This window comes from Haliotis cracherodii, unplaced genomic scaffold (assembly GCF_022045235.1).
Source record: "Haliotis cracherodii isolate W230 unplaced genomic scaffold, xgHalCrac1.p SCAF_14, whole genome shotgun sequence".
In the NCBI taxonomy this organism is placed as follows: Eukaryota; Metazoa; Mollusca; class Gastropoda; order Lepetellida; family Haliotidae; genus Haliotis; species Haliotis cracherodii.
The window spans coordinates 5161543-5186804 of record NW_027266269.1 but is presented as its reverse complement, the minus strand read 5'-3'; the positions used below and the strand labels follow the sequence as shown (position 1 = coordinate 5186804).

Here is a 25262-nt window from a genome sequence, read left to right as displayed (position 1 = left end):
GTGGAAATTCGACTTTAATTGTCAGTTAACTCCCTTGCCTCAGGAAGATGTATAACACGAAATGGAAACATTCAGACAATTATCACAGTGGAATAAATTACTATTCCTATAATAGATTCAGGAGAGCTCTCATCAAGTAGGAACTTGTCCAACATGACCTCTACATGACCTTACAAGAAAATAAATTAACAACTGAACTCAATAAACAAACCTGTTTAAATATTCACTTAACAAACAGAAGGATTTGAACAATTTCATACATCCTACATTATAATAGAAATCATGTACTTTTCGATGACTTTTACCTGACAATATCACTCAGAAGCCATGGATAAACATATTGTAGGAATTAATAGGTGATGTCTTATCTGAAGAAAGTAATTAAAAATACAATATTTCAGGGCCCCGTTCCACAATGCAATCTTAGCCCGACACTGATCGTAAGCCTATGTTAAAGTATGTGAATTACGATCATCTTAGCACTAAGATTGCTTTGTGGAACAGGCCCTGAAAGGATCTCTAAAGCGAGACTGTTTCAGTAAATTTTTTACCAAAAGATGCAACGCTTCCAGGTACTGATACTACGTAGTCAAGACAACATGTTCCTGACATGTTGTTTGACAAGTCTTAATGTGACCTTGTACCATATGCTTCGCAGACATGGAGCATCATGTTAAGTCATCGTACAGACTTCTTAATGAGAATACGTTCTGGACAATGGTAAAAGGACAATACGGCTAAGTTACCCAGGCGGTGAACACATGAAACATTTCTAAATAAATCTGGACGTCCCCATAATGCAACATCATCATCATCATCATCATCATCATCATCATCCTCACATGGAGGATGGCAGTCACAAACAGACACCAGCAAGATAACAACACCATCATCATCATCATCATCATCAAGACACCAGCAAGATAACAACACCATCATCTACAGCAACGCATCCAATGTGGACTCCCGCTAGTTAACAATTAATACCCTAACGACTGCCTGGGTCACCTCTTGGGGGAAAACTTGGGATTTCTGGGCCCCTCATTGAATGATCGGAGCTCGTACTGGGCTACTTTGTTGTCAAACTCGAACTTGTCGCGGGCGAAGATGAGTCGGATGTCGGTGTGGAGGTGGATCTTTCCAGTCTTGGAGCTGGCAAATCTGGGAAGGAGAGAAGGCAAATCAGTTTGGTATAGAGGAGTAGAGGCAACATTAGTCTGATGTAGAGGAGTAGAGGTCATGTTAATCTGTAGTAGAAGAGTAGAGGCCATGTTAGTCTGATGTAGTGAGATAGAGGTCACTTTAGTCTGATGTAGTGGGGACAAAGGTCATATTGCTCTGATGAAGGGAACAGAGGTCACGTTAGTCTAATGTAGAGGAACAGAGGTCACTTTAGTCTGATGTAGAGGAGATAGTGGTCACTTTAGTCTAACGTAGTGGGATAGAGGTCACTTTAGTCTGATGTAGAGGAACAGAGGTCACTTGAGTGTGATGTAAAGGAACAGAGGTCCCGTTAGTCTAATGTAGTGGGGACAGAGGTCCCTTTAGTCTGATGTAGTGGGGACAAAGGTCACTTTAGTCTGATGTAGGGGAACAGAGGTCACATTAGTCTAATGTAGTGGGGACAGAGGTCACTTTTGTCTGATGTAGAGGAACAGAGGTCACTTAAGTCTTATGTAGTGGGGACAGAGGTCTTTTTAGTCTGATGTAGTGGGATAGAGGTCACTTTAGCCTGATGTAAAGGAACAGAGGTCACGTTAGTCTGATGTAGTGGGGACAGAGGTCTTTTTAGTCTAATGTAGTGGGATAGAGGTCACGTTAGTCTGATGTAGAGGAACAGAGGTCACTTCAGTCTGATGTAGAGGAACAGAGGTCACTTTAGTCTGATGTAAAGGAACAGAGGTCCCATTAGTCTAATGTAGTGGGGACAAAGGTCACTTTAGTCTGATGTAGGGGAACAGAGGTCACGTTAGTCTAATGTAGTGGGGAACAAGGTCACTTTAGTCTGATGTAGGGGAACAGAGGTCACGTAAGTCTAATGTAGTGGGAATAGAGGTCTTTTTAGTCTGATGTAGTGGGATAGAGGTCTTTTTAGTCTGATGTAGTGGGGACAGAAGTCTGTTGTTCTTCAGTAGTTTGTTTTATTCATCTTGACACATCTTATTGACGCCTGTTGCAGGGAGAACTCACCTTAGATGGATGAGGTATCTCAGATAGGCAGGTTCATCACTGTCCGGGTTCACAGGCATGTAGAGTGTGCGTTGCCGCAGAAACGTCTGACAGTTTGCTGGCATCTCCCGCAGATCGTACATGACCACAAACATCTTGACCACCGTCTTGTTGGGGTTGAAGAGAGTCTGGACAAAGCAGGAACACATTTAGTGGTCAGACAGGTCAATCACTGTCACAGACATCAGTGAGGCATTTAGGGTCAAACAGTTTTACAGAACTGTGTGAGTGAGTGAGTGAGTCTGGTTTTACGCCGCTTTTAGCAATATTCCAGCAATATCACGGCAGGAGACACCAGAAATGGGCTTCACACATTGTACCACTAGGCTACCCGTCCGCCCCTACAGAACTGTGTGATATACATTTGAAGTGAGGTAAGGTGAAATGGGGTTTAATGTTCGTCCAAGATTATTGCACTTATATAGCTACGAGCATTCACGTGATGTGTGTGTGGCTGCTTGTAATAGTCCAGACTGATTTATAGTGCTAGCCCACTGAGATACCATGCCACAGTTTAACATGAATACCCAACTCAGACACAGTATACTGACTCCGAGCCGACCAGTCCTTGCTTAAGCCCCTTAATGCCGAGCGCCAGACAGGGTAACAACAAGTACCATCTTTTAACGTCTTTTTGTATGACGCGACTGGTGATCAAACCCTGGATGTAGTTTACTGACTCCGAATGGACCAGTCCTTGTTTAAGCCCCTTAATGCCGAGCGCCAGACAGGGTAACAACAAGTACCATCTTTTAACATCTTTTGGTATGACACGGCTTGGGATCAAACCCCGGACCTTCCACTCTTCGGGTGAACACTCTCCCACTAGACCACGGAGGTGGTTACATATACATGCACTGTCATAGACGTCAGTGAGGCATTTATGGTCAAACTGGAAGACAGAACTGTACACCTTATACTGCTTAGATTGTAAGATGTCATCAATTGAATTACCATGACCTTTGAAAGTCTATTTGAGTGATGCCTCCCAGGTCTAAAAGAGATGAGGTGAAAATTATACACGAAGCAAGTACTGACACGAACAATCCGACAGTGTACAACCACCTACCACTTGCACTGTGCCTTTCTTCGGAATGTGGTATCCTCTCTTCCCCAGGCTCTCCAGGTTCATGTGACCCTGAAACATCATCATCATCATCATCCACAATGATCCATTCCACGACCCATCAACATCATCAACATCAACATCATCATCATCATCATCATCATCATCATCATCATCATCCACAATGATCCATTCCACGACCCATCAACATCATCATCATCATCATCATCATCTTCCACTATGATCCATTCCATGATCCCTGACTGTGTTATATCAAAAGATGTTAACAGACGAAGTGAGTGAGTGAGTGAGTCTGTTTTTACGCCACTTTTAGCAATATTCCAGCAATATCAAGGTGGGGGTCACCCGAAATGGGCTTCACACATAGCACCTATGTAGTCATTGAACCAAGGCCTTCGGCATGACGAGCAAACGCTTTAACCACTAGACTACCCGACCGCTCCAATGACAGACATAGATCAATCACTGGATTTCTGACTCGATTTATTACATACAGCCGTTATATAGCTGAAATATTGCTGAGTAGGCGTTAAGAAACAAACAAGCAAACAAACTCGATCACAGGGGGCTATCACGACTATAACAACAACAGATAGACTTACCAGGTATGGAGACGGTGCGTTATCATCCGACAGTTTGAAGAAGTACGACGTGACTGGCAGTATCACATGCTTGGGACAGAACGACCCGCTGGCTCCGATCTCTGCAGTGAATCCATCCACTACCCCGATTGGTTCAATACGTCCATTCAATACAGACTCCTGAAAGCAGGACAAAGACTGACATGACATGTCTGGGTGTATTGTACATGGGGTGTAACAACTCATCTTGATGCTTAACAGTTGTAGGCAGTCGCAAGGAGGAGGAGGAACAGAGGTCACTTTAGTCTTATGAAGAGGAACAGAGGTCACTTTAGTCTTATGAAGAGGGGATAGTGGTCCTATTACTCTGATGAAGCAGACGAAGGGAACAGAGGTCACTTTAGTCTGATGTAGTGGAGATAGTGGTCACTTTAGTCTGATGTAGTGGAACAGAGGTCACCTTAGTCTGATGTAGAGGAACAGAGGTTACTTGAGTCTTATGAAGAGGGGATAGTGGTCCTATTACTCTTATGAAGCAGATGAAGGGAACAGAGGTCACTTTAGTCTGATCTAGAGGGGACAGAGGTCACTTTAGTCCGATGTAGTGGGAAAGAGGTCACTTTAGTCTGATCTAGAGGGGATAGAGGTCACTTTAGTCCGATGTAGTGGGAACAGAGGTTACTTTAGTCTGATGTAGTGGGAACAGAGGTCACTTTAGTCTGATGTAGAGGAACAGAGGTCACTTTAGTCTGATGTAGAGGAACAGAGGTCACAGTCTGATGTAGAGAGGTCACAAAGGTCATAAGAAGCAGAGCTGCAACTTGGCACTAGCCCATTAGCCTGACAGTACTCTAATGTTAAAGGCATCTCCACAATAGGTAGAACTTCAGGCTTTTAAGGGAGTCTGGGCTGTTACCCCATGTTACCATGACTGACCTCAAAGTTTCCCAGCAGACAGTTGGTGGAGGCTGGTGCACTTGTACTCAGCACCCTGCCCATGTTGTCCGTCTGCTGCTCCGCGTCGTCTGCCGTGGGGCCCAGGACCAACTTAGAGCAGGAGATAGCACTGGAAGCAGGTGACATGGGATTACTATGAGGTGAGGTGAGGTGAGGTGAGGTGAGGTGAGGTTTAACATCCCGTCTAAGATTATTGCACTTATATAGCGACGTGCATGTAGGTGTGTGTTTGTGTGGCTGCTTGTACTAGTCCGGACTGATGCCGATTTATAATGCTAGCTCACTGAGATACCATGCCGCAGTTTAACATGAATACCCCACTCAGACACAATATACTGACTCCAAGCCGACGAGTCCTTGTTTTAACCCTTAATGCCGAGCGCCAGACAGGGTAACAACAAGTACCATCTTTTAACGTCTTTTGTATGACGCGGCTGGTGCTCTCCGGGCGCACGCTCTACCACTAGACCAAGGAGGCGGTAGTGACCACTGGGGCTACTTCCACTACTCCAGTACTATTGGGATGGTAGGAAACAAACTTTAAGGCTTGATAATTATATCAATCAATGCAATAGAAATGAATGAATTATTGTCAACGATGGCCATTTGTCTCCCTGCTGCTACTCAAACCCAAGGGAAGTAACTCTACTCTGAAGTTGTTGTAATCATTTCTAACCAACACACAGGCAGGTTTAAAGTCTGCACCATCGGCCTAACACTGAAACATGCCTCATGTTGCCGGCCTGGGTCCCTGGAGGGGGGCACGGGGGCCCAGTCGTCTAAGGCGCCGCGATTCGCTGTGCAGAGATGCATCCCTTGGGCATGCCAGAAACCTATGATTGTGGGTTCGAATTCTGGTTCGCCCTGATTATGTTTCTAGGTTTGTCAGCACCATACCCGTGCTCGTGGGTTTCACCGAAGTGGTAAACGTCTGAGACCTGCATCACTTTGGGCTTTCCTCCCACAATCAGGTGACACGCCATGATATAACTGGAATACTCTTCACTCACTCACTCATTCACTCACTCACTGGGTCCCTTGACACCTGGCTTTTATTGGGTACCGTATATGACGTAATAAGCGCCCAGGGCACTCTCAAAATTAGTAAAATAGGGCTCTTATTTGAATATTATTTTGGTGAAAAAACAGTTGAGTTGAAAGATAAATTTCCTGGTTTATGATGACAGCCTGAAATGTTTATATACAACAAGATATATTTTTTCCAGAATTTAATTGCCCATAATTTAGGGTGCATATAACACACAAGTGCATATTATATGCGAATAAATAAGTCTTGTGCATATTGATCAATCGGAAGGGGTGCTAATTGGGATTGTTCACTAGCCAATATATTAGCAAATATCGCCGTGGGCGCTTATAAGAGCGGGGCGCTTATTACGTCGAATATGGTATTTGTTATGAGGAAATATTTACATTTGAAAGTTCTGGCTAACATCATAGATTTCAAATGAAATCTCAAGGCATCAAATAAGGACGAATAAGAAGAAGAATTTACTGTGTTTTAAATTTAGAGGTTTTGAAAATAGATTTGTAGCCTGAAAATTCCATTCGGTAAAAACAAAGCAGTCGGTTTCAAATGGCATTTCCAGGCATAGAATATTCAAAAAGGCTCACAAATGTGATTATACTTCAACTCTTTTTTTAATAATATACTGTTTTGTTTTGTTGTTGTTTAACACCACATACAGAAATATTGCATATGGCCGTCTGTAAATAAACCAGTGACTGACATCATGAGCATCAGTACATGTAACTGGCACATGATGACAAAGCTAGAAACTTGGTGTTAATCTGTGATTCCAAACCATGATCAGAGGTTTCTGGCAGGAAAGGACGCAAATCTCAGCACTTTCTGGCACGTCATATGACGAGGCCCCCTGGGCCCCCCACAACAAAAGTTGCAATTCTATCGTGATCAAAGCTAAGTATATGATTCTGTAGATGGACAATGCTCACTTCTTGATGGCTCTGGTGCTTGTGAGGGAGCTGTCGTAGTCAAACCTGCCCAGGGATTTCCTCTTGATGGGAGCCTGAAACACACAAAGAGACCGTCACATCTGGGGCCGAGATGACACTCACCGGACTATTGTGTGGGAAGACACTAGACTGTGGGAAGACACTCACTGGACTAGACTGTGGGAAGACACTAGACTGTGGGAAGATACTAGACTGTGGGAAGACAATCACTGGACTAGACTGTGGGAAGGCAATCACCGAACTAGACTGTGGGAAGGCAATCACCGAACTAGACTGTGGGAAGACAATCACCGGACTAGACTGTGGGAAGACAATCACTGGACTAGACTGTGGGAAGACAATCACTGGACCAGACTGTGGGAAGACAATCACTGGACTAGACTGTGGGAAGGCAATCACCGAACTAGACTCTGGGAAGATACTAGACTGTGGGAAGACACTAGACTGAGGGAAGACAATCACTGGACTAGACTGTGGGAAGATACTAGACTGTGGGAAGACAATCACCGGACTAGACTGTGGGAAGATACTAGACTGTGGGAAGATACTAGACTGTGGGAAGACAATCACCAGACTAGACTGTGGGAAGGCAATCACCGAACTAGACTGTGGGAAGACAATCACCAGACTAGTCTGTGGGAAGACAATCACTGGACTAGACTGTGGGAAGGCAATCACCGAACTAGACTGTGGGAAGATACTAGACTGTGGGAAGACACTAGACTGTGGGAAGACAATCACCGGACTAGACTGTGGGAAGATACTAGACTGTGGGAAGACAATCACCGGACTAGACTGTGGGAAGATACTAGACTGTGGGAAGATACTAGACTGTGGGAAGACAATCACCGGACTAGACTGTGGGAAGGCACTAGACTGTGGGAAGACAATCACCGGACTAGACTGTGGGAAGATACTAGACTGTGGGAAGACAATCACCGGACTAGACTGTTGGAAGATACTAGACTGTGGGAAGGCAATCACCATACAAGACTGTGGGAAGACACTAGACTGTGGGAAGACACTCACCGGACTAGACTGTGGGAAGACACTAGACTGTGGGAAGACAATCACTGGACTAGACTGTGGGAAGACAATCACCGGACTAGACTGTGGGAAGACACTCACCAGACTAGACTTCAGAAGACACTCACCGGACTAGACTGTGGGAAGACACTCACCGGACTAGACTGTGGGAAAACACTCACCAGATTAGACTGTGGGAAGACACTGGACTGTGGGAAGACACTCACCAGACTAGACAGTGGGAAGACACTCACCGGACTAGACTGTGTGGGAAGGCCTGTACGACTGCTAAACATCATGGAGGCACTTTTGGTCATGTGACGTTGGAAGCTCATTGCATCCTCCAAGGTGGGCGTGGTCGGGATCTTCCTCAGATGGGAGAGTCTCTGATAAACATTGCAGTAAAACTCAAATTCTACAAGAACCATAGCAAATATACAAGCTAATTTCCTTTTCCGACATTACAAATAGTCACATTCAAATATTCCACAGTATGCAGCTTTACCATGCTTGTAGCAATAGTGTTACATCACCGAGGAAGTCTCAAGAACAGGCTTCACACATTGTAATAATGTGGGAATCAAACCCGGGTCTTTGGTGTGACAAGCCAATGTTTTTACCACTAGGCCAACCCACCCTAGATGAAAATTTCAAGCCCTTTTGCCAAGTTTCAAATCCATTCCTTTTCATTGAATTTGTCTCAAAAAATAGTGAAAAGAATTTTTTCAAATTTGGTAATGAATGTCATAAAATGATGAAACAATCATGAAAATGTGCTTATACCATTTGCTTGTTGCAAAATCACTGCTTCGTATACCAAAAACATAAGTGAGTGAGTGAGTTGGGTTTAACGCCGCTTTTAACAGTATTCCAGTTATATCACTGCGTGTCAGCTTAATGTGGGAGGAAAGCCCAAAGTGATCCAGGTCTCAGACGTTTACAACTTCGGTGAAACCCACGAGCACGGGTATGGCGCTGACAAACCTAGAAACATAATCGGGGCGAACCAGGATTCGAACCCACAATCATAGGTTTCTGGCATCCCAAGGGACGCAACTCTGCACAGCGAATCCCGGCGCCTTAGACGACTGAGCCCCCGTGCCCCTTCTTCCTCTAAGAAGACGAATCTCTGCATATATGACAATGGCAACTTACCTCACTTATAGGTATATCACAGTTATTGCATAGCGAGTGTTCCGATTGGCTGACACTGACTGCAGCTCCCTCTGGTGGTGTCACAGAATTATGTGAGGGGGAAAACACATTACGAGAATCACACGTTGAAGTTACACTATGTCCATTGGACACATCCAGGTCATGTGACACCACACCAGAATCATCCAAATTTGAATATTTCCGGTGATTACTCGTACCCGACTCCTCCGGGTACTTCCTCTTAAAGGACTTTCCCGGAGAATCCGGTCGCACTGTCTTCCGATCAACATCTTTACATGTCTTGCTGCTGTCAACATTCTCAGCTTTTGTAACACAGGGCATCCTCAGGTCCCTCTTCTCCTTCTTCGTCGGTGGAGATTCGGAGGCAGTGAAGGGAGACAACCCTTGCAACCTCATTGTAATGTTATCGAGATCATCTGTTTGAGCTTTCCACCTTCTGGAAGTCGAATCTGGCTCAATATTGCTTAACTCAGTGCGAGAAAGAACAGAGTTAAATAGCGGTTGTGGAACTTTGGGGTATTTTTTGTCCTCGGACTTGAGGCCATTGTCAACAGCTTTGTCCTGGGTCCCGAGGAATAACTTACACTTTGGCGTGACGCACATGTCAAAACCAGAACATTCTTGAGTCTGCGGCCTAGTGTAAGCGACCGACTGAAGACTGGCAAGATAGGACTGTATGTCTGCTGTTGAGAGAGGGCTGGCCAAGTCTTTGATCTTTGTGGACAGGAACTGACTGTTCCACTCCGTGGAGTCAGAGGACGAGGAGGAGCCGCTGAGGTCGAGACACTTCCTCTTGGTGTACACCTGCTCGGGTTTTGTGTTCGACGTCATGAGCACCTTGGGGCTGTGTAGACAGTTGGAGCCCGCTGGGGACGTGTCCACCTTCAGATGGGAGTCACTGTACGTGTCAGGCTTCAACGGAAGCAATTTGTCTTTAAATATTTGTCTAGAAGGGGATTCGATTCGGAATTTCTGGGGATAGGATTCTCTAAAATCGGACTGTTCTGGTGGAATTCCGTGTGATTTGGAATCCACGTGGTACGTTTTACTGTCTGTTGGGGTTGAATGTCTAGGTGTGACTGTCGTGAAAGTGCTGGAACTGGGTTGACGGTAATTGTGAAAACTTCGTCTCTCTGCGTGGGAGTCCCACTGACAGTTCCGGGTATCACAGGGTGTGGAAGACGGGATTCCTGAGATCGTCGGACTTTGGATCATGGAGGAGTTGGAACTGGTGGATTTCTCAAGGATTTGGTTTCCTTGAGGGTAACGTCTGTGTTCACGTCGTCGTGACATTTCACTCTGGTGATGCCGCGTACGTTTCAGCGTGCGTCCTCTCTCACCGTGCTTGTCGTCTGTCGGTGGGTTTTTCCGTGAACATTTTTGTCCATCACCGATGACCTTCATCGTGGACGTTGGTGATGAGGTTGTGGATGATGAGGTTGTGTGTGATGAGGTTGTGGGTGATGAGGTTGTGGGTGATGAGGTTGTTGGTCCCTCTACAGGGAGTCGACACTGCAGGTGTACCAGATCTCGACGCGGGGTGGCCGACACGTGAACTTTGAACTCATAGTGCTCAAGGTCAACCTGGGGAAAGCTGTGCTTGTCAGGTTTTTCACAAAAGTCGTGTCCAATGCTCTCGCCAGGTGCATAGGACCTGTAAAGAAGAAACACTGTTTAACACAGACTACTTAAAACAATACACCGTATTAGACACAATAACCGCCCTGCTCTAATAAGCGCCAACGGCGATATTTACTAATATATTTGCTGGTGAACAATCCCAATTAGCACCCCTTCCAATTGATCAATGTACAAGAGACTTATTTATTCCCGTATAATACACAATTAAATTCTGGAAAAATATATCTGTAGTATATAAAAAATTCAGGCTGTCAGCATTAACCACGAAATCTATCTTTCAACTCTGTTTTTTTTCCACCAAAATAATATTCTATTAAGAGCCCCCCAATTATAATTTTGAGAGCGCCCTGGGCGCTAATTACGTCCAATACGGAGTGAGTGAGTGAGTGAGTGAGTGTGTGAGTGAGTGAGTTGTGTTTACCACCACTTTTAACATTATTCCAGTCATATCACGGCGTGTCAGCTTAATGTGGGAGAGAAGCCCGAAGTGATGCAGGTCTCAAACGTTTACCACTTCGGTGAAACCCACGAGCACAGGTATGGTGCTGACAAACCTAGAAACGTAATTGGGGCGAACTGGGATTTGAACCCACAATCATAGGTGTCTGGCGTGCCCAAGGGACGCAACTCTGCACAGTGAATCGCGGCGCCTTAGACGACTGGGCCACCTGGCCCCTACACTGAAACGTCATTCCTAATTGTAATATAAAAGTTGTTCATCCATAAATCTTATCCTTACTTAGTACTCCAACTTCTAAATGCCTCTCAAAGAAGAAAATTGTATTTTGAAATTGCATTCAATGCAATAATATAAAAATAAGCATTAAAACATCTTCTCTTTAATATGTGTATCTTTACACCAAATTCCCAAATATCATACGGACATGGGAATCGCATTTGTGCCTGTGTGGGAATAGAACCTTCGTCATGATGGGCAAACGCCTTCACCACTAGCCTTCCCCATTGGCCAAAAGTACAGTAGTTACCTTGGTTACCATATTAGATAAACTGATATTGATACATAAAGATAAACGGTAGTGTCTTAGTGTCTGGCAGTAGTCGTCATGGTTACCTGTAGACAATGGAGAGGGGTAGTTTCCCCTCTGAAGACAACAGCCAGGAACTGAGCTGGGAGAAGTGGAGGTAGGACTTGACAGCCTGCAGCAGCATGGACGGCCCCACGCTGCGTCCGCTCACCATGTCCATATGTCTGAAAACACAACAAGGTGATGGATGAGAATATAGATGAATATAGTCCACCCCTTGACACAAGTCCTCCCCTTGATACAAGTCCATCCCTTTACACAAGTCCACCCCTTGACACAAGTGCATCCCTTGACACAAGTCCACCCTTTGACACAAGTCCACCCCTTCACACAAGTCCGACCCTTCACACAAGTCCGACCCTTGACACAAGTCCACCAATTGTCACAAGTCCACCCCTTCACACAAGTCCGACCCTTGACACAAGTCCACCCTTTGACACAAGTCCACCCTTTGACACAAGTCCACCCCTTGACACAAGTGCGCCCCTTGACACAAGTCCACCCCTTGACACAAGTCCACCCATTGTCACAAGTCCACCCCTTGACACAAGTCCACCTCTTAACACAAGTCCGACCCTTGACACAAGTCCACCCCTTGACACAAGTCCACCCTTTGACACAAGTCCACCTCTTAACACAAGTCCGACCCTTGACACAAGTCCACCCTTTGACACAAGTCCACCCTTTGACACAAGTCCACCCTTTGACACAAGTCCACCCCTTGACACAAGTCCACCCCTTGACACAAGTCCGACCCTTGACACAAGTCCACCCCTTGACACAAGTCCACCCTTTGACAAAAGTCCACCCCTTGAACGCCATACACCTTTGACACAAGTCCATCCCTCGAACCACGTACACCCTTTGCCACAAGTCCACCCCTTAACACAAGTCCACCCCTTGAAGCACAGCCTCTGCTCCTGAACTCACCTCTTCTTGCAGAACTTGAAGGTCCACCTCTCCAGCAGCAGGTAGTCATCCATGGCCTGGCCTGTGTGGTCGGCGACCTCCAGCACCTGCGCCTCCCTGTGGCCGTGCACACAGTCGGGGTAGAGGAGGATGTCGATACAGGCGGGGATGTTGTTCCTCCACAGGAGGTCCAGCTGCTCCTCCAGCTCACACGCACGCCGGCACTGCACACACAATAGTGTTAATAATGAACTTATGTCCCCTTAACATAAACTGGTACATTTCTGGAAGGACCAGTCATTTCTGTGTACACTGCTCCTTTTGCCCTTTGAGTCCAACCATGTAATGTTCTGGAGGTGGGGCTGAGGGGTTAGTGCAGGTGGTCTGTGGCTAGGGCTGGGCTGGGGGTTGGGGCTGGGGTGAGGGCTGGTGGTTGGAGGCAGGGGTGAGGGCTGGTGGTTGGAGGCAGGGGTGAGGGCTGGTGGTTGGAGGCTAGGTCTGGGCTGGGGGTTGGGGCTGGGGTGAGGGCAGGTGGTCTGTGGCTAGGGCTGGGCTGGGGGTTGGGGCTGGGGTGAGGGCTGGTGGTTGGGGGCCAGGTCTGGGCTGGGGGTTGGGTCAGGGGTGAGGGCTGGTGGTTGGAGGCTAGGTCTGGGCTGGGGGCTGGGGCAGGGGTGAGGGCAGGTGGTTGGAGGCTAGGTCTGGGCTGGGGGTTAGGGCTGGGGTGAGGGCAGGTGGTCTGTGGCTAGGGATGGGCTGGGGGTTGGGGCTGGGGTGAGGGCTGGTGGTTGGAGGCTAGGTCTGGGCTGGGGGTTGGGGCTGGTGGTTGGAGGCTAGGGCTGGGCTGGGGGTTTGAGGCTAGGGGTGAAGACTGGTGGTTGGAGGCTAGGTTTGGGCTGGGGTGAGGGCTGGTGGTTGTAGGCTAGGTCTGGGCTGGGGTTTGGGGCAGGGGTGAGGGCTGGTGGATGGAGGCTAGGTCTGGGCTGGGGGTTGGGACTGGGGTGAGGGCTGGTGGTTGGAGGCTAGGTCTGGGCTGGGGGTTTGGGGCTGGGCTGAGGGCTGGTGGTTGGGGGCCAGGTCTGGGCTGGGGGTTGGGTCAGGGGTGAGGGCTGGTGGTTGGAGGCTAGGTCTGGGCTGGTGGTTGGACAGAATACATTTTGACAGAAGTATGGTCAAATATTTGCCAATCGGTCAGGTCGGGTAATAGGGGGGTGGGTACCCCGGTAGGGTTGGATAAAGATGGGTGGGTACCCGGGTAGGGTCGGGTAATAGAGGGTTGGGTACCCAGGTAGGTTGGGGTAATAGGCGTGTGGGTACCAGGGTAGGCTCAGGTAATAGGTGAGCGGGTACCCGGGTAGGGTCAGGTAATAGGGGGTTGGGTACCCGGGTAGGGTCAGGTAATAGATGGGTTGGTACCCGGGTAGGGTCAGGTATAGGGGGGTGGGTGCCCAGGTAGGATCAGGTAATAGGGAGATAGGTACCCGGGTAGGGTCAGGTAATAGGGAGTTGGGAAATTTGGTTGGTTTTTTTGTTTGTTTTGTTTGTTTGTTGTTTAACGCCGCACTCAGCAATATTCCAGCTATATGACGGCGGTCTGTAAAATAATCGAGTCTGGACCATACAATCCAGTGATTGACATCATGAGCATCGATCTAAGCAATTGGGAGCGAGCCTGACCACCCGATCCCGTTAGACGTCTTTTACGACAAGTATGGGTTGCTGAAGACCTATTCTACCCCGGAATCTTCACGGGTCACATCACCAGGGTCCCAAGCTCTGACCGGACCTACCTCCAACTGGTCATCACTACAAGCATGAGCCTGAGCTCGCCAGGACTGGGGGCAGTGGGGGCCCTCTATCCTGCCCTTGGCCGACGGGTCCGGGGTCCGGGCCTCCAGCACCATCAGCCCCAGCTCCAGCAACAAATCCTGTGGGTCCTTATCAGTCTCTTCCATATCATCAGCATCAGCTGTTCCTGAAACACAGATATTAGACTGTGAGTCTACTTGTATTAGTCATTCCTGCGTGAGTGTGAGTGTGAGTGTGTATGGGTTAACCATGTTAACACCGCTTTTAGTAATATCATGGCGGGGGACACCAGACTGAGTGTGAGTGAGTATGGTTTTACGCTGCTTTTAGCAATATTCCAGCAATATCACTGCGGGGGACACCATAATGAGTGAGTATGGTTTAACGCTGCTTTTAGTAATATTCCAGCAATATCACAGAATGCTGCTTTTACGCTGCTTTTAGCAATATTCCAGCAATATCGCAGAAGGGGACACCAGAATGAGAGAGTATGGGTTAACACTGCTTTTAGCAATATTCCAGCAATATCACGGCGGGGAATACCAGAGTGAGAGAGTATGGTTTTACGCCACTTTTAGCAATATTCCAGCAATATCACAGCGGGGGACACCAGAAATGGGCTTCACACATTGTACCCATGTCGCGAATCGAACCCGGGTCTTCGGCATGACGAGCGAACGCTTTAACCAATAGGCTACCCGACCGCCCCTAGTCATTCCTGAAACGCTAGAGGTGTAATATGTGTCATGATACTATGAATCATGTCTGGATACAGTACTTTTACTTGATTGATATTCTCTCTTTAAGCAAGTGAATCACAACCCTGACAGAGATTCCAGAGATGGAAGATGGGATATTGAGGGCAGAAACATAGAGGCTCGAGGTCACTGTGAATGTGCCATTGATATAAACCTACTGGCTGTTTGTGTAACTCGATATGGTGTTTATGAAATTGTGGTAACACCTCGCAGGAGGGCTTACAATCATTGTAAACCCTTGATAGAACAAAAACTACAAACAGCCTACAAGACGCACGTGCAGATTTCGTGCCATTGCGAGACGCATGTGCAGATTTCGCACCGTTGCGAAACCCACGTGCTGAGGTCACCGGTTTCATTGAACCGATTTGGCGATATCATCTTCAATACAGGTTATACATTTGAGAGTTTTTATAATAGTTATTTATTCAAAAAGTTGTCTATGAGTGAGTGAGTGAGTGAGTATGGTTTTAGGCCGCTTTTAGCAATATTCCAGCAATATCACGGCAGGGGACACCAGAAATGGGCTTCACACATTGTACCCATGTCGGGAATCGAACCCGGGTCTTCGGCGTGACGAGCGAACGCTTTAACCACACTAGGCTACCCGACCGCCCCTAAAAAAAAGAAAAAAAAAAAAAGAAAAAAAAAGTCTATTGGATGAGTCGGTTTTTAAGTTGAACAAACCATTTCTCCTCGGGATTACCAGCGATTGTAAACCCTGACATTCGGTGTCACCTCATGTTAGGGTTTAGGTAATCCCTCGTAAAAAAGGTTTCTCTTGTAAACCCTGACATTCGGTGTCACCTCATGTTAGGGTTTAAGTAATCCCTCGTAGAAATGGTTTCTCCTGTACATAGCCAACAGGGAAATACTAGAGAATCTGAGTAAGCCACATGTTTTTTACACCAAAACAGTTTGTAATGAAATACAGGATTTGTAAATCGATGTATTGTATACCAGATTTCATATCAGGATACAGTACTGTGTCGCTGTATCGGTATACCACTAAAAAACAAAGACATCAGACTCTCAGAGTTCTCACACACATATACAACTTTTAACATCAACTCAAATGTGACCTTGACCTTTGACCTGGTTGGTTATCTTTCATCACATATTGATTTCAGCTCGGTAGAGTGAGTGAGTGAGTTTGGTTTTACGCCACTTTTAGCAATATTCCAGCAATATCACTGCAGGGGACACCAGAAATGGGCTTCACACATTGTACCCATGTCGGGAATCAAACCCGGGTCTTCGGCGTGACGAGCGAACGCTTTAACCACTAGGCTACCGGACCGCCCCTCAACTCAGTAGAAGTGGGGTGCATGGTGAACTGCATGTAACACTACCACCTGCTTAAAACTCCATACTTAATACATGGGAAGAATATAGGTCCCCTGCAACCTAGGTGTATCATGTTTGTTTTTTGTTTAACGCCGCACTCAGCAATATTCCAGCTATATGACGGCGGTCTGTAAATAATCAAGTCTGGATCAGACAATCCAGTGACTTACATCATGAGAATCGATCTACGCAATTGGGATCGATGACATGCATCAACCAAGTCAGCGAGTCTGACCATCCGATCCCGTTAGTCGCCTCTTTCGACAAGCATAGTTGCCTCTTACAACAAGCATAGTCGCCCCTTACAACAAGCATAGTCGCCCCTTACAACAAGCATTGTCGCCCCTTACAACAAGCATTGTCGCCCCTTACAACAAGCATAGTCGCCCCTTACAACAAGCATAGTCGCCCCTTACAACAAGCATAGTCGCCCCTTACAACAAGCATAGTTTTACGGCAAGCATGGGTTCCTGAAGACCTGTTCTACCCCGGATCTTCAAGGGTCCACACATACAAAAACATACTTGCTCATTCCTTTGTACAGGAAACAGTAGCTGGATCATGTCGATCCAATCTTGAGGACAAAAAGTCCTACGTGTGATGCATACACAAATCAAAATATGTTTTGTACATACTCCAAAAGGCCAGATCAATAGTTTATGGTTTTACAAAAGCCCCAGCATTAAGTATTTAGTGCTTAAGAAAACTAAAGATCTTTTAGTGACATATTAGAAGCTGCATTCATTAAAAATATATACTGTTTCAGGCCTCAAAGTTTCAATTATTGCCAAGTAGCCGTATGGTATTTTTTTCCAGGTAGCCAGTGGTAAAATTAAGAAGTTAAGTTAAGTGTAGGTAGCCAAAAGCATTTGAAATTATCTTTGATCAAATAACTATTATTGTATATTAGTGGAAACTGTACTTGAGTTTTGTTACTTGTGACTCAAACAATTTATGCAATTTATGTTAAAAGATTATATAGGTATATCCTTGCTCATCCAATAAATTATCAACTAAAATAAAATACTAATTACATTAATATTTATGTTTTTCGGTTCATTAACTATAGGAGAATTATTTATGAGTAAACTTAGTGGTAGACACGTTTTTTTTGTGTCTAAATATGTGTAGCAATAGAATTAAGTCGCCACAAGATATTTTTCAAGGTAGTCATTTGGTTACCTCTGAATTTTAGACAGTAGACAAATTGAAATTTAGGTCGCATTGGCGACCGTTTAAGTCACAACTTTGAGGCCTGTGTTTCAGGTTGAGTGAGTGAGTGAGTATGGTTTTATGCCGCTTTTAGCAATATTCCACCAATATCACGGCGGGGGACACCAGAAATGGGCTTCACACATTGTACCCATGTCGGGAATCGAACCTGGGTCTTCTGCGTGACGAGCGCTGGGCTACCCGACCGCTCTTGTTTTAGGTTGAACATAAACTGTAAATCGTGAAATTAATGCGACTCCAAAAGAATGCGACCACTGGACCATAGCGATAAATGCGACTCAATATGAATGCGACACCCCCTCCTCTCAAGCATCAGTGGATTTCTATCAAAAGATGTCCTCAGTCAGGTTTAGAATCCTCACCTTAATCCAACCTTACATTAATCCAATCACACACCAAATAGCACCGCTTATTAGCGCTGAGTAGTGTACTTCCGCAAAAACAATACATGCGCGCTGGCTCATGTCGGTCTTTGCCGCAGTCGCAAAGAACAAAGGGTGGCGTCTGTCTGGACTTGCAGGTGTGATCAGTGATGACATTTATAAGTGAGTAGAACGCTTGTCTTGACCCCAGCAGTGACAATTCACAGGACGTAATTAGTGTTTGAATGACATTGTTTATATAGTTTATATACAAGTGCTGCTCAATAAACAGTGGTGTGGAGTACATCAGCGTATGTCTAAGTTGGTATTTTTGCTATCCAAAATGTCTTATTGTTGATATAAATGCAAGCAAAGACCACTCGCAATTTTCACATTTAATTCACGCTCGTGTTAATTTCAAGATTTACAGTATTGATTTAAAATAAATATTCACTGTATAAAGCATGCTAAGCAATGCTAACAAACTTCTACGCCAATCTGTAAACTTGGCATGAAAATCCATATTTTCTTGTGCATATCACAGATAATTATACAACAAACAGCACAATGGAAAGGGTAGGCAACTGCCTAGTTTCATGAATTTTTAACTAATTCTATTCGCTCAATAACTTGTGTGTGGTTTCAATAAGTGCCCCCGTCTGTCAATATTCTAACTGCCCAGGGGAGCACGGGTGGCCCCGTCATCTAAGGCACGCGATTCACTGTGCAGAGTTGCGTCCCTTGGGCACGCCAGAAACCTATGATTGTGGGTTTGAATTCCTGTTCGCCCCGATTATGTTTCTAGGTTTGTCAGCACCATACCCGTGCTCGTGGGTTTCATCGAAGTGGTAAACGTCTGAGACCTTCATCACTTCGGGCTTTCCTTCCACATTGAGCTGACACGCCGTGATATAACTGGAATACTGTTAATAGCGGCATTTAACCCAACTCACTCACTCACTCACTCTTACTGCCCAGGGCACATATTATGGCAAATACGGTACTTGCATAATGCTGAAATGTATTTTATTTACATGTAGACATCTTTGAGATGTGTGATATTTATTTTCCAATATTCCAGCTATATGACGGCGGTCTGTAAATAATCGAGGCTGGACCAGACAATCCAGTGATTGACATCATGAGCATCGATCCACGCAATTGGGATCGAAGACATACATCAACCAAGTCAGCGAGCCTGACCACCCGATCCTGTTAGTCGCCTCTTACGACAAGTATAGTCACCTTTTACGGCAAGCATGGGCTGCTGAAGACCTATTCTTCACTGTTGACCAGAGATCAAAACTACATGTTCAGGACTTAGAATCAACAGATTATTTCTCCATTATGGAATATGTTATTCCACATTTTGAATACCTTATTCAACGTAATAAGCGCCCCGCTCTAATAAGCCCCCACGGCGATATTTGCTAATGTATTGGCTCGTGAACAATCCCAATTAGCACCCTTTCCGATTGATCAATGTACACAATACTTATTTATTCGTGTATAATACGCACTCATGTGTTATATGCACCCTTAATTATGGGCAATTAAATTCTGGAAAAATATATCTGTCGTATATAAACATTTCAGGCTGTCAGCATAAACCACAAAATTTACGATCTTTCTCCAAAATAGTATTCTAATAAGAGCCCCCTATTTCTAATTTTGAGAGCGCCCTGGGTGCTTATTACGTAGAATATGGTAAGTTGGATTGGATTATTTGCCATCTGCACGTGAATTTCCTGTCTGAATTGAGACACATAGATTGTAGCTTCTATCATTAACATCAAGGATTATTTACACATGGATAGTCTTGACAAGCGGTGTTGCCACAGCTCTAGGCTGACCCCTGTGAGGCTGTACGTGACAGAGATAGGTCGTCCCAGTTTAACTACAGCACATAGGTCAGCTGGTGCTTTGTGGGTGCTGGAGCCTGCAGTCGAGGCTTTGATGATGAAGTCATGTTTCTAGTTTCCACACAGAAAGAGTGTGATCTCAGTTTTGATGTGTTTTCCCGTTGTAGTGGACCTTTTTCCTCAGATACCAATTTTATTCTCTATGGCTAACTAGATGCCGAGGTGCTTGGATGCAAGATCAGCTTTTAAAGATGGGTTGAGTGGGGCTGATAGCAGGGATGTGGGTGGGGTAACGATGGGGTGGGGGATGAGGGAGGTGGTCGCACTCAGCAATATTCCAGCTATATGACGGTAGTCTGTAAAAAAATCGGATCTGGACCAGACAATACAGTGATTGACATCATGAGTGTCGATCTACACAATTTTGACAATGACATGCATCAACCAAGTCAGCAAACCTGACCACCCGATCCCGTTAGTCGCCTCTTTTGACAAACATAGCCGCCTTTTACGGTAAGCATGGGTTGCTGAAGACCTATTCTACCCCGGATCTTTACGGGAAGAGATCATGTCAAGTGTAAAGGATATATATTTTGACACAGAAAATCCCTGCGTTAAATCTGTGATCATTTTGAATGACTGAAGCTGACGAGGAAACTGAAAGGAATGTATTAGATTTGAAACCACCCGTGATTGCAGAAACACCATGCCGGACTAGGGTTTCTTTCAGTGAGGACAAGGTACGACGTGGGCCCCAGGATCGACTGACGACCTCACATCTTTACATATTTAAAGTATTACGAATTTTAAAATTGCAATGAAAGTTATCAGATACTTTCATATGAATTAAAACTAGACTTTATTTATTTGTTCATTTGAACCTTCTCACTCACTCACTCTCACTCACTCACTCATGCTAAACACATAATTGATGAATGAGAAGTAGACTTTTTCATTTGAACACTCACTCACTCACTCACTCACTCTCACTCACTCACTCATGCTAAACACACAATCAATGAATGAGAAGTAGACTTTTTCATTTGAACACTCACTCACTCACTCACTCACTCACTCATGCTAAACACATAATCAATGAATGAGAACTAGACTTTTTCATTTGAACACTCACTCACGCACTCACTCACTCACTCCCTCATGCTGAACACATAATCAATGAATGAGAACTAGACTTTTTCATTGGAACACTCACTCTCGCACTCAATCCCTCACTCTAAACACTGAATCAATGAATGAGAACTAGACTTTTTCATTGGAACACTCACTCTCGCACTCAATCCCTCACTCTAAACACTGAATCAATGAATGAGAACTAGACTTTTTCATTGGAACACTCACTCTCGCACTCACTCCCTCACTCTAAACACTGAATCAATGAATGAGAACTAGACTTTTTCATTGGAACACTCACTCTCGCACTCACTCCCTCACTCTAAACACTGAATCAATGAATGAGAACTAGACTTTTTCATTGAGAACACTCACTCCCTCACTCTAAACACTGAATCAATGAATGAGAACTAGACTTTTTCATTGGAACACTCACTCTCGCACTCACTCCCTCGCTCTAAACACTGAATCAATGAATGAGAAGTAGACTTTTTCATTGGAACACTCACTCTCGCACTCACTCCCTCACTCTAAACACTGAATCAATGAATGAGAACTAGACTTTTTCATTGAGAACACTCACTCTCACACTCACTCCCTCACTCTAAACACTGAATCAATGAATGAGAACTAGACTTTTTCATTGGAACACTCACTTGCACTCACTCCCTCACTCTAAACACTGAATCAATGAATGAGAACTAGACTTTTTCATTGGAACACTCACTCTCGCACTCACTCCCTCACTCTAAACACTGAATCAATGAATGAGAACTAGACTTTTTCATTGGAACACTCACTCAGGCACTCACTCTCACTCACTCACTCACTCACTCACTCACTCATGCTAAACACATAATCAATGAATGAGAACTAGACTTTTTCATTAGAACACTCACTCACCCTATCTATCCATATGTCAGTCTGTCAGTCTGTCTAAACAAATAAAGCTTTAATCACAATCGATGCAACTGTCGGATTGCAAGTCATGCGTCCAGTCATTCAACAATGACATTCCCCTCCCAACAAGTCACACAATGACACAGCAGTTTCCTCCATGGTGTCTCTATAGCCATTCCCTCAAATACCAAGAGACAGTGTCATCTCCATCCTCAACAGCAGGGTTAGAAATTGGCACTAGTCCTGTAGTCCTTGCCAAACTGGCCAATAGTTAAGGTATCATAAGGACTAGTAGAAATTTGCCATTTTTAAGGGTTTTGCTATATGTTATCATTATAAAGACTAGTGGACTAAAAATGTTAGTTTCTACCCCTGAACAGTTTCATCTCCATCCTCAACAGTGTCTTCACATCAGACACAACAGTGTCATCACCGAGCCTCAACAGTGTCTTCACATCAGACACAACAGTGTCTTCACCAAGCCTCAACACTGTCTTCACCGAGCCTCAACAGTGTCTTCACATCAGACACAACAGTGTCTTCACATCAGACACAACAGTGTCTTCACCAAGCCTCAACAGTGTCATCACATCAGACACAACAGTGTCTTCACATCAGACACAACAGTGTCTTCACCAAGCCTCAACAGTGTCATCACCGAGCCTCAACAGTGTTTTCACATCAGACACAACAGTGTCTTCACATCAGACACAACAGTGTCATCACCAAGCCTCAACAGTGTCATCACCGAGCCTCAACAGTGTTTTCACATCAGACACAACAGTGTCTTCACATCAGACACAACAGTGTCATCACCAAGCCTCAACAGTGTCATCACCGAGCCTCAACAGTGTTTTCACATCAGACACAACAGTGTCTTCACATCAGACACAACAGTGTCATCACCAAGCCTCAACAATGTCTTCACATCAGGCACAACAGTGTCTTCACCGAGCCTCAACACTGTCTTCACCGAGCCTCAACAGTGTCTTCACATCAAACACACTGCAACACCGTCACATATGCTATCACTGGGGAGTGCACGGTGTCCGGAACCGACTTGGCTCTATATATACCCATGACTCACCCAGTGTTGGTGTTGACGATCACTGAAGGTCAGGGGGTTGTATTTGCTGATGCAAAAATGTCGGTGTTTAGGACAAAATTCAATAAAAGTGTAACCGTGAAGCCGGCCTGGACTCGAGCCATGGGGAAAGCTCCCGCTGTGAGTCAGTGCTATGATTAGCAGTGGAGGGAAGAGGTACAGGAAATAGTTTGTGATATTTAAACGGCCCAGAATAATGTATTTATAGTTTACAAAGGGCCTGCTTTAATTGTATTGAGAAAAGCCATTAATGAAGATCTATTTTTAAGACTTATTCAAAAACACATGCTATTTGAAAACCCCCACTTCTCTGTACCTTTTTGCACATGCTTAAACAACCCTGAATAATGTGTTTATATTTTAAACAAGAGTCTATAATATTTGCATTGTGAAAAGCCATTTTAGAAAATTTATTTTTAAAATTTATTCAAAAGCATATAGTGTTTTGAGGTTGATAATCTCTACTTTTGTATATTTTTGTACACATATAAACAGGCCAGAATAATCTTTCTTTCATATTTTACAAACGATTTGTTGTTTGTTTGTTTGTTTGTTTGTTTGTTGTTTAACACTGAATTCAGCAATATTCCAGCCGTATGACAAATGGCTATAAATAATTAAGTCTGGACCAGCTGACTTCAACTGCATTTAGAGAAGACAAATGATTTATTTTTCATTGTGATTTTAGATTTTTAAAATGATTCAGAAACATATAGTGACATTCTGTTTTGGAGTTGAAAATCTATACTTTTAGATATAGTTTTATTCTATGAACAGATTTCGTCCACTAGTCCTTATAATGATAACATACAAGGCCCAACTATCAACCATCACAACCCTCCCCTATCATTACCCCAGGTCTTCCCTGCCATCTCCCTCGCCCCCCACCCAGCCCCCACCCTATCATTACCCCACCCAAATCCCTGCTATCAGTCACACTAAACCCACCTTTAAAACCTGATCTTGCATCCAAGCACCTAGACAGCTAGTTAGCCACAGAGAATAAAATTGGTATCTGAGGAAAAAGCTCAACTACAACGGGAAAACACATCAAAACTGAGATCACACTCTTTCTGTGTGGAAACTAGAAACATGACTTCATCATCAAAGCTGCAGGCTCCAGCACCCACAATGCACCAGCTGACCTATGTGCTGTAGATAAACAGGGACGACCTATCACAGGGGTCAGCCTAGAGCTGTGGCAACACAGCTTGTCAAGACTATCCATGTGTACAACAGATACAACTTGTCAAGACTATCCATGTGTACAACGGATACAACTTAAGACTATCCATGTGTACAACAGATACAACTCAAGACTATCCATGTGTACAACAGATACAACTTGTCAAGACTATCCATGTGTACAACGGATACAACTTAAGACTATCCATGTGTACAACAGATACAACTCAAGACTATCCATGTGTACAACAGATACAACTCAAGACTATCCATGCGTACAACAGATACAACTCAAGACTATCCATGTGTACAACAGATACAACTCAAGACTATCCATGTGTACAACAGATACAACTTGTCAAGACTATCCATGTGTACAACAGATACAACTTGTCAAGACTATCCATGTGTACAACAGATACAACTCAAGACTATCCATGTGTACAACAGATACAACTCAAGACTATCCATGTGTACAACAGATACAACTCAAGACTATCCATATCTACAACAGATACAACTTGTCAAGACTATCCATGTGTACAACAGATACAACTCAAGACTATCCATGTGTACAACAGATACAACTTGTCAAGACTATCCATGTGTACAACAGATACAACTTGTCAAGACTATCCATGTGTACAACAGATACAACTTGTCAAAACTATCCATGTGTACAACAGATACAACTTGTCAAGACTATCCATGTGTACAACAGATACAACTTGTCAAGACTATCCATGTGTACAACACATACAACTTGTCAAGACTATCCATGTGTACAACAGATACAACTCAAGACTATCCATATCTACAACACATAAAACTTGTCAAGACTATCCATGTCTACAACAGATACAACTCAAGATTATCGATGTGTACAACAGATACAATTTTTCTATTAACTGTGCTCTAGATAA

General features: G+C 44.6%; 1 protein-coding gene across 1 annotated transcript in view; it reads right to left on the bottom strand.

Annotated features, from left to right (window-relative positions):
• Positions 1-265: 265 nt before the first annotated feature.
• The window catches only part of LOC139460976 (atos homolog protein A-like), a 47689-nt gene continuing 22692 nt past the window's right edge, over positions 266-25262 (bottom strand). The window contains exons 2-12 of the mRNA XM_071242437.1: positions 14438-14622; positions 12672-12874; positions 11768-11905; positions 9034-10708; positions 8133-8264; positions 6832-6905; positions 4834-4963; positions 3919-4077; positions 3299-3367; positions 2191-2357; positions 266-1161 (exon numbers count right to left, since the gene is read on the bottom strand). Coding sequence (XP_071098538.1) covers positions 1005-1161; positions 2191-2357; positions 3299-3367; positions 3919-4077; positions 4834-4963; positions 6832-6905; positions 8133-8264; positions 9034-10708; positions 11768-11905; positions 12672-12874; positions 14438-14622 — 3089 coding nt within the window. The 3' untranslated portion in view covers positions 266-1004. The remainder of the gene's footprint in view (positions 1162-2190; positions 2358-3298; positions 3368-3918; positions 4078-4833; positions 4964-6831; positions 6906-8132; positions 8265-9033; positions 10709-11767; positions 11906-12671; positions 12875-14437; positions 14623-25262) is intronic.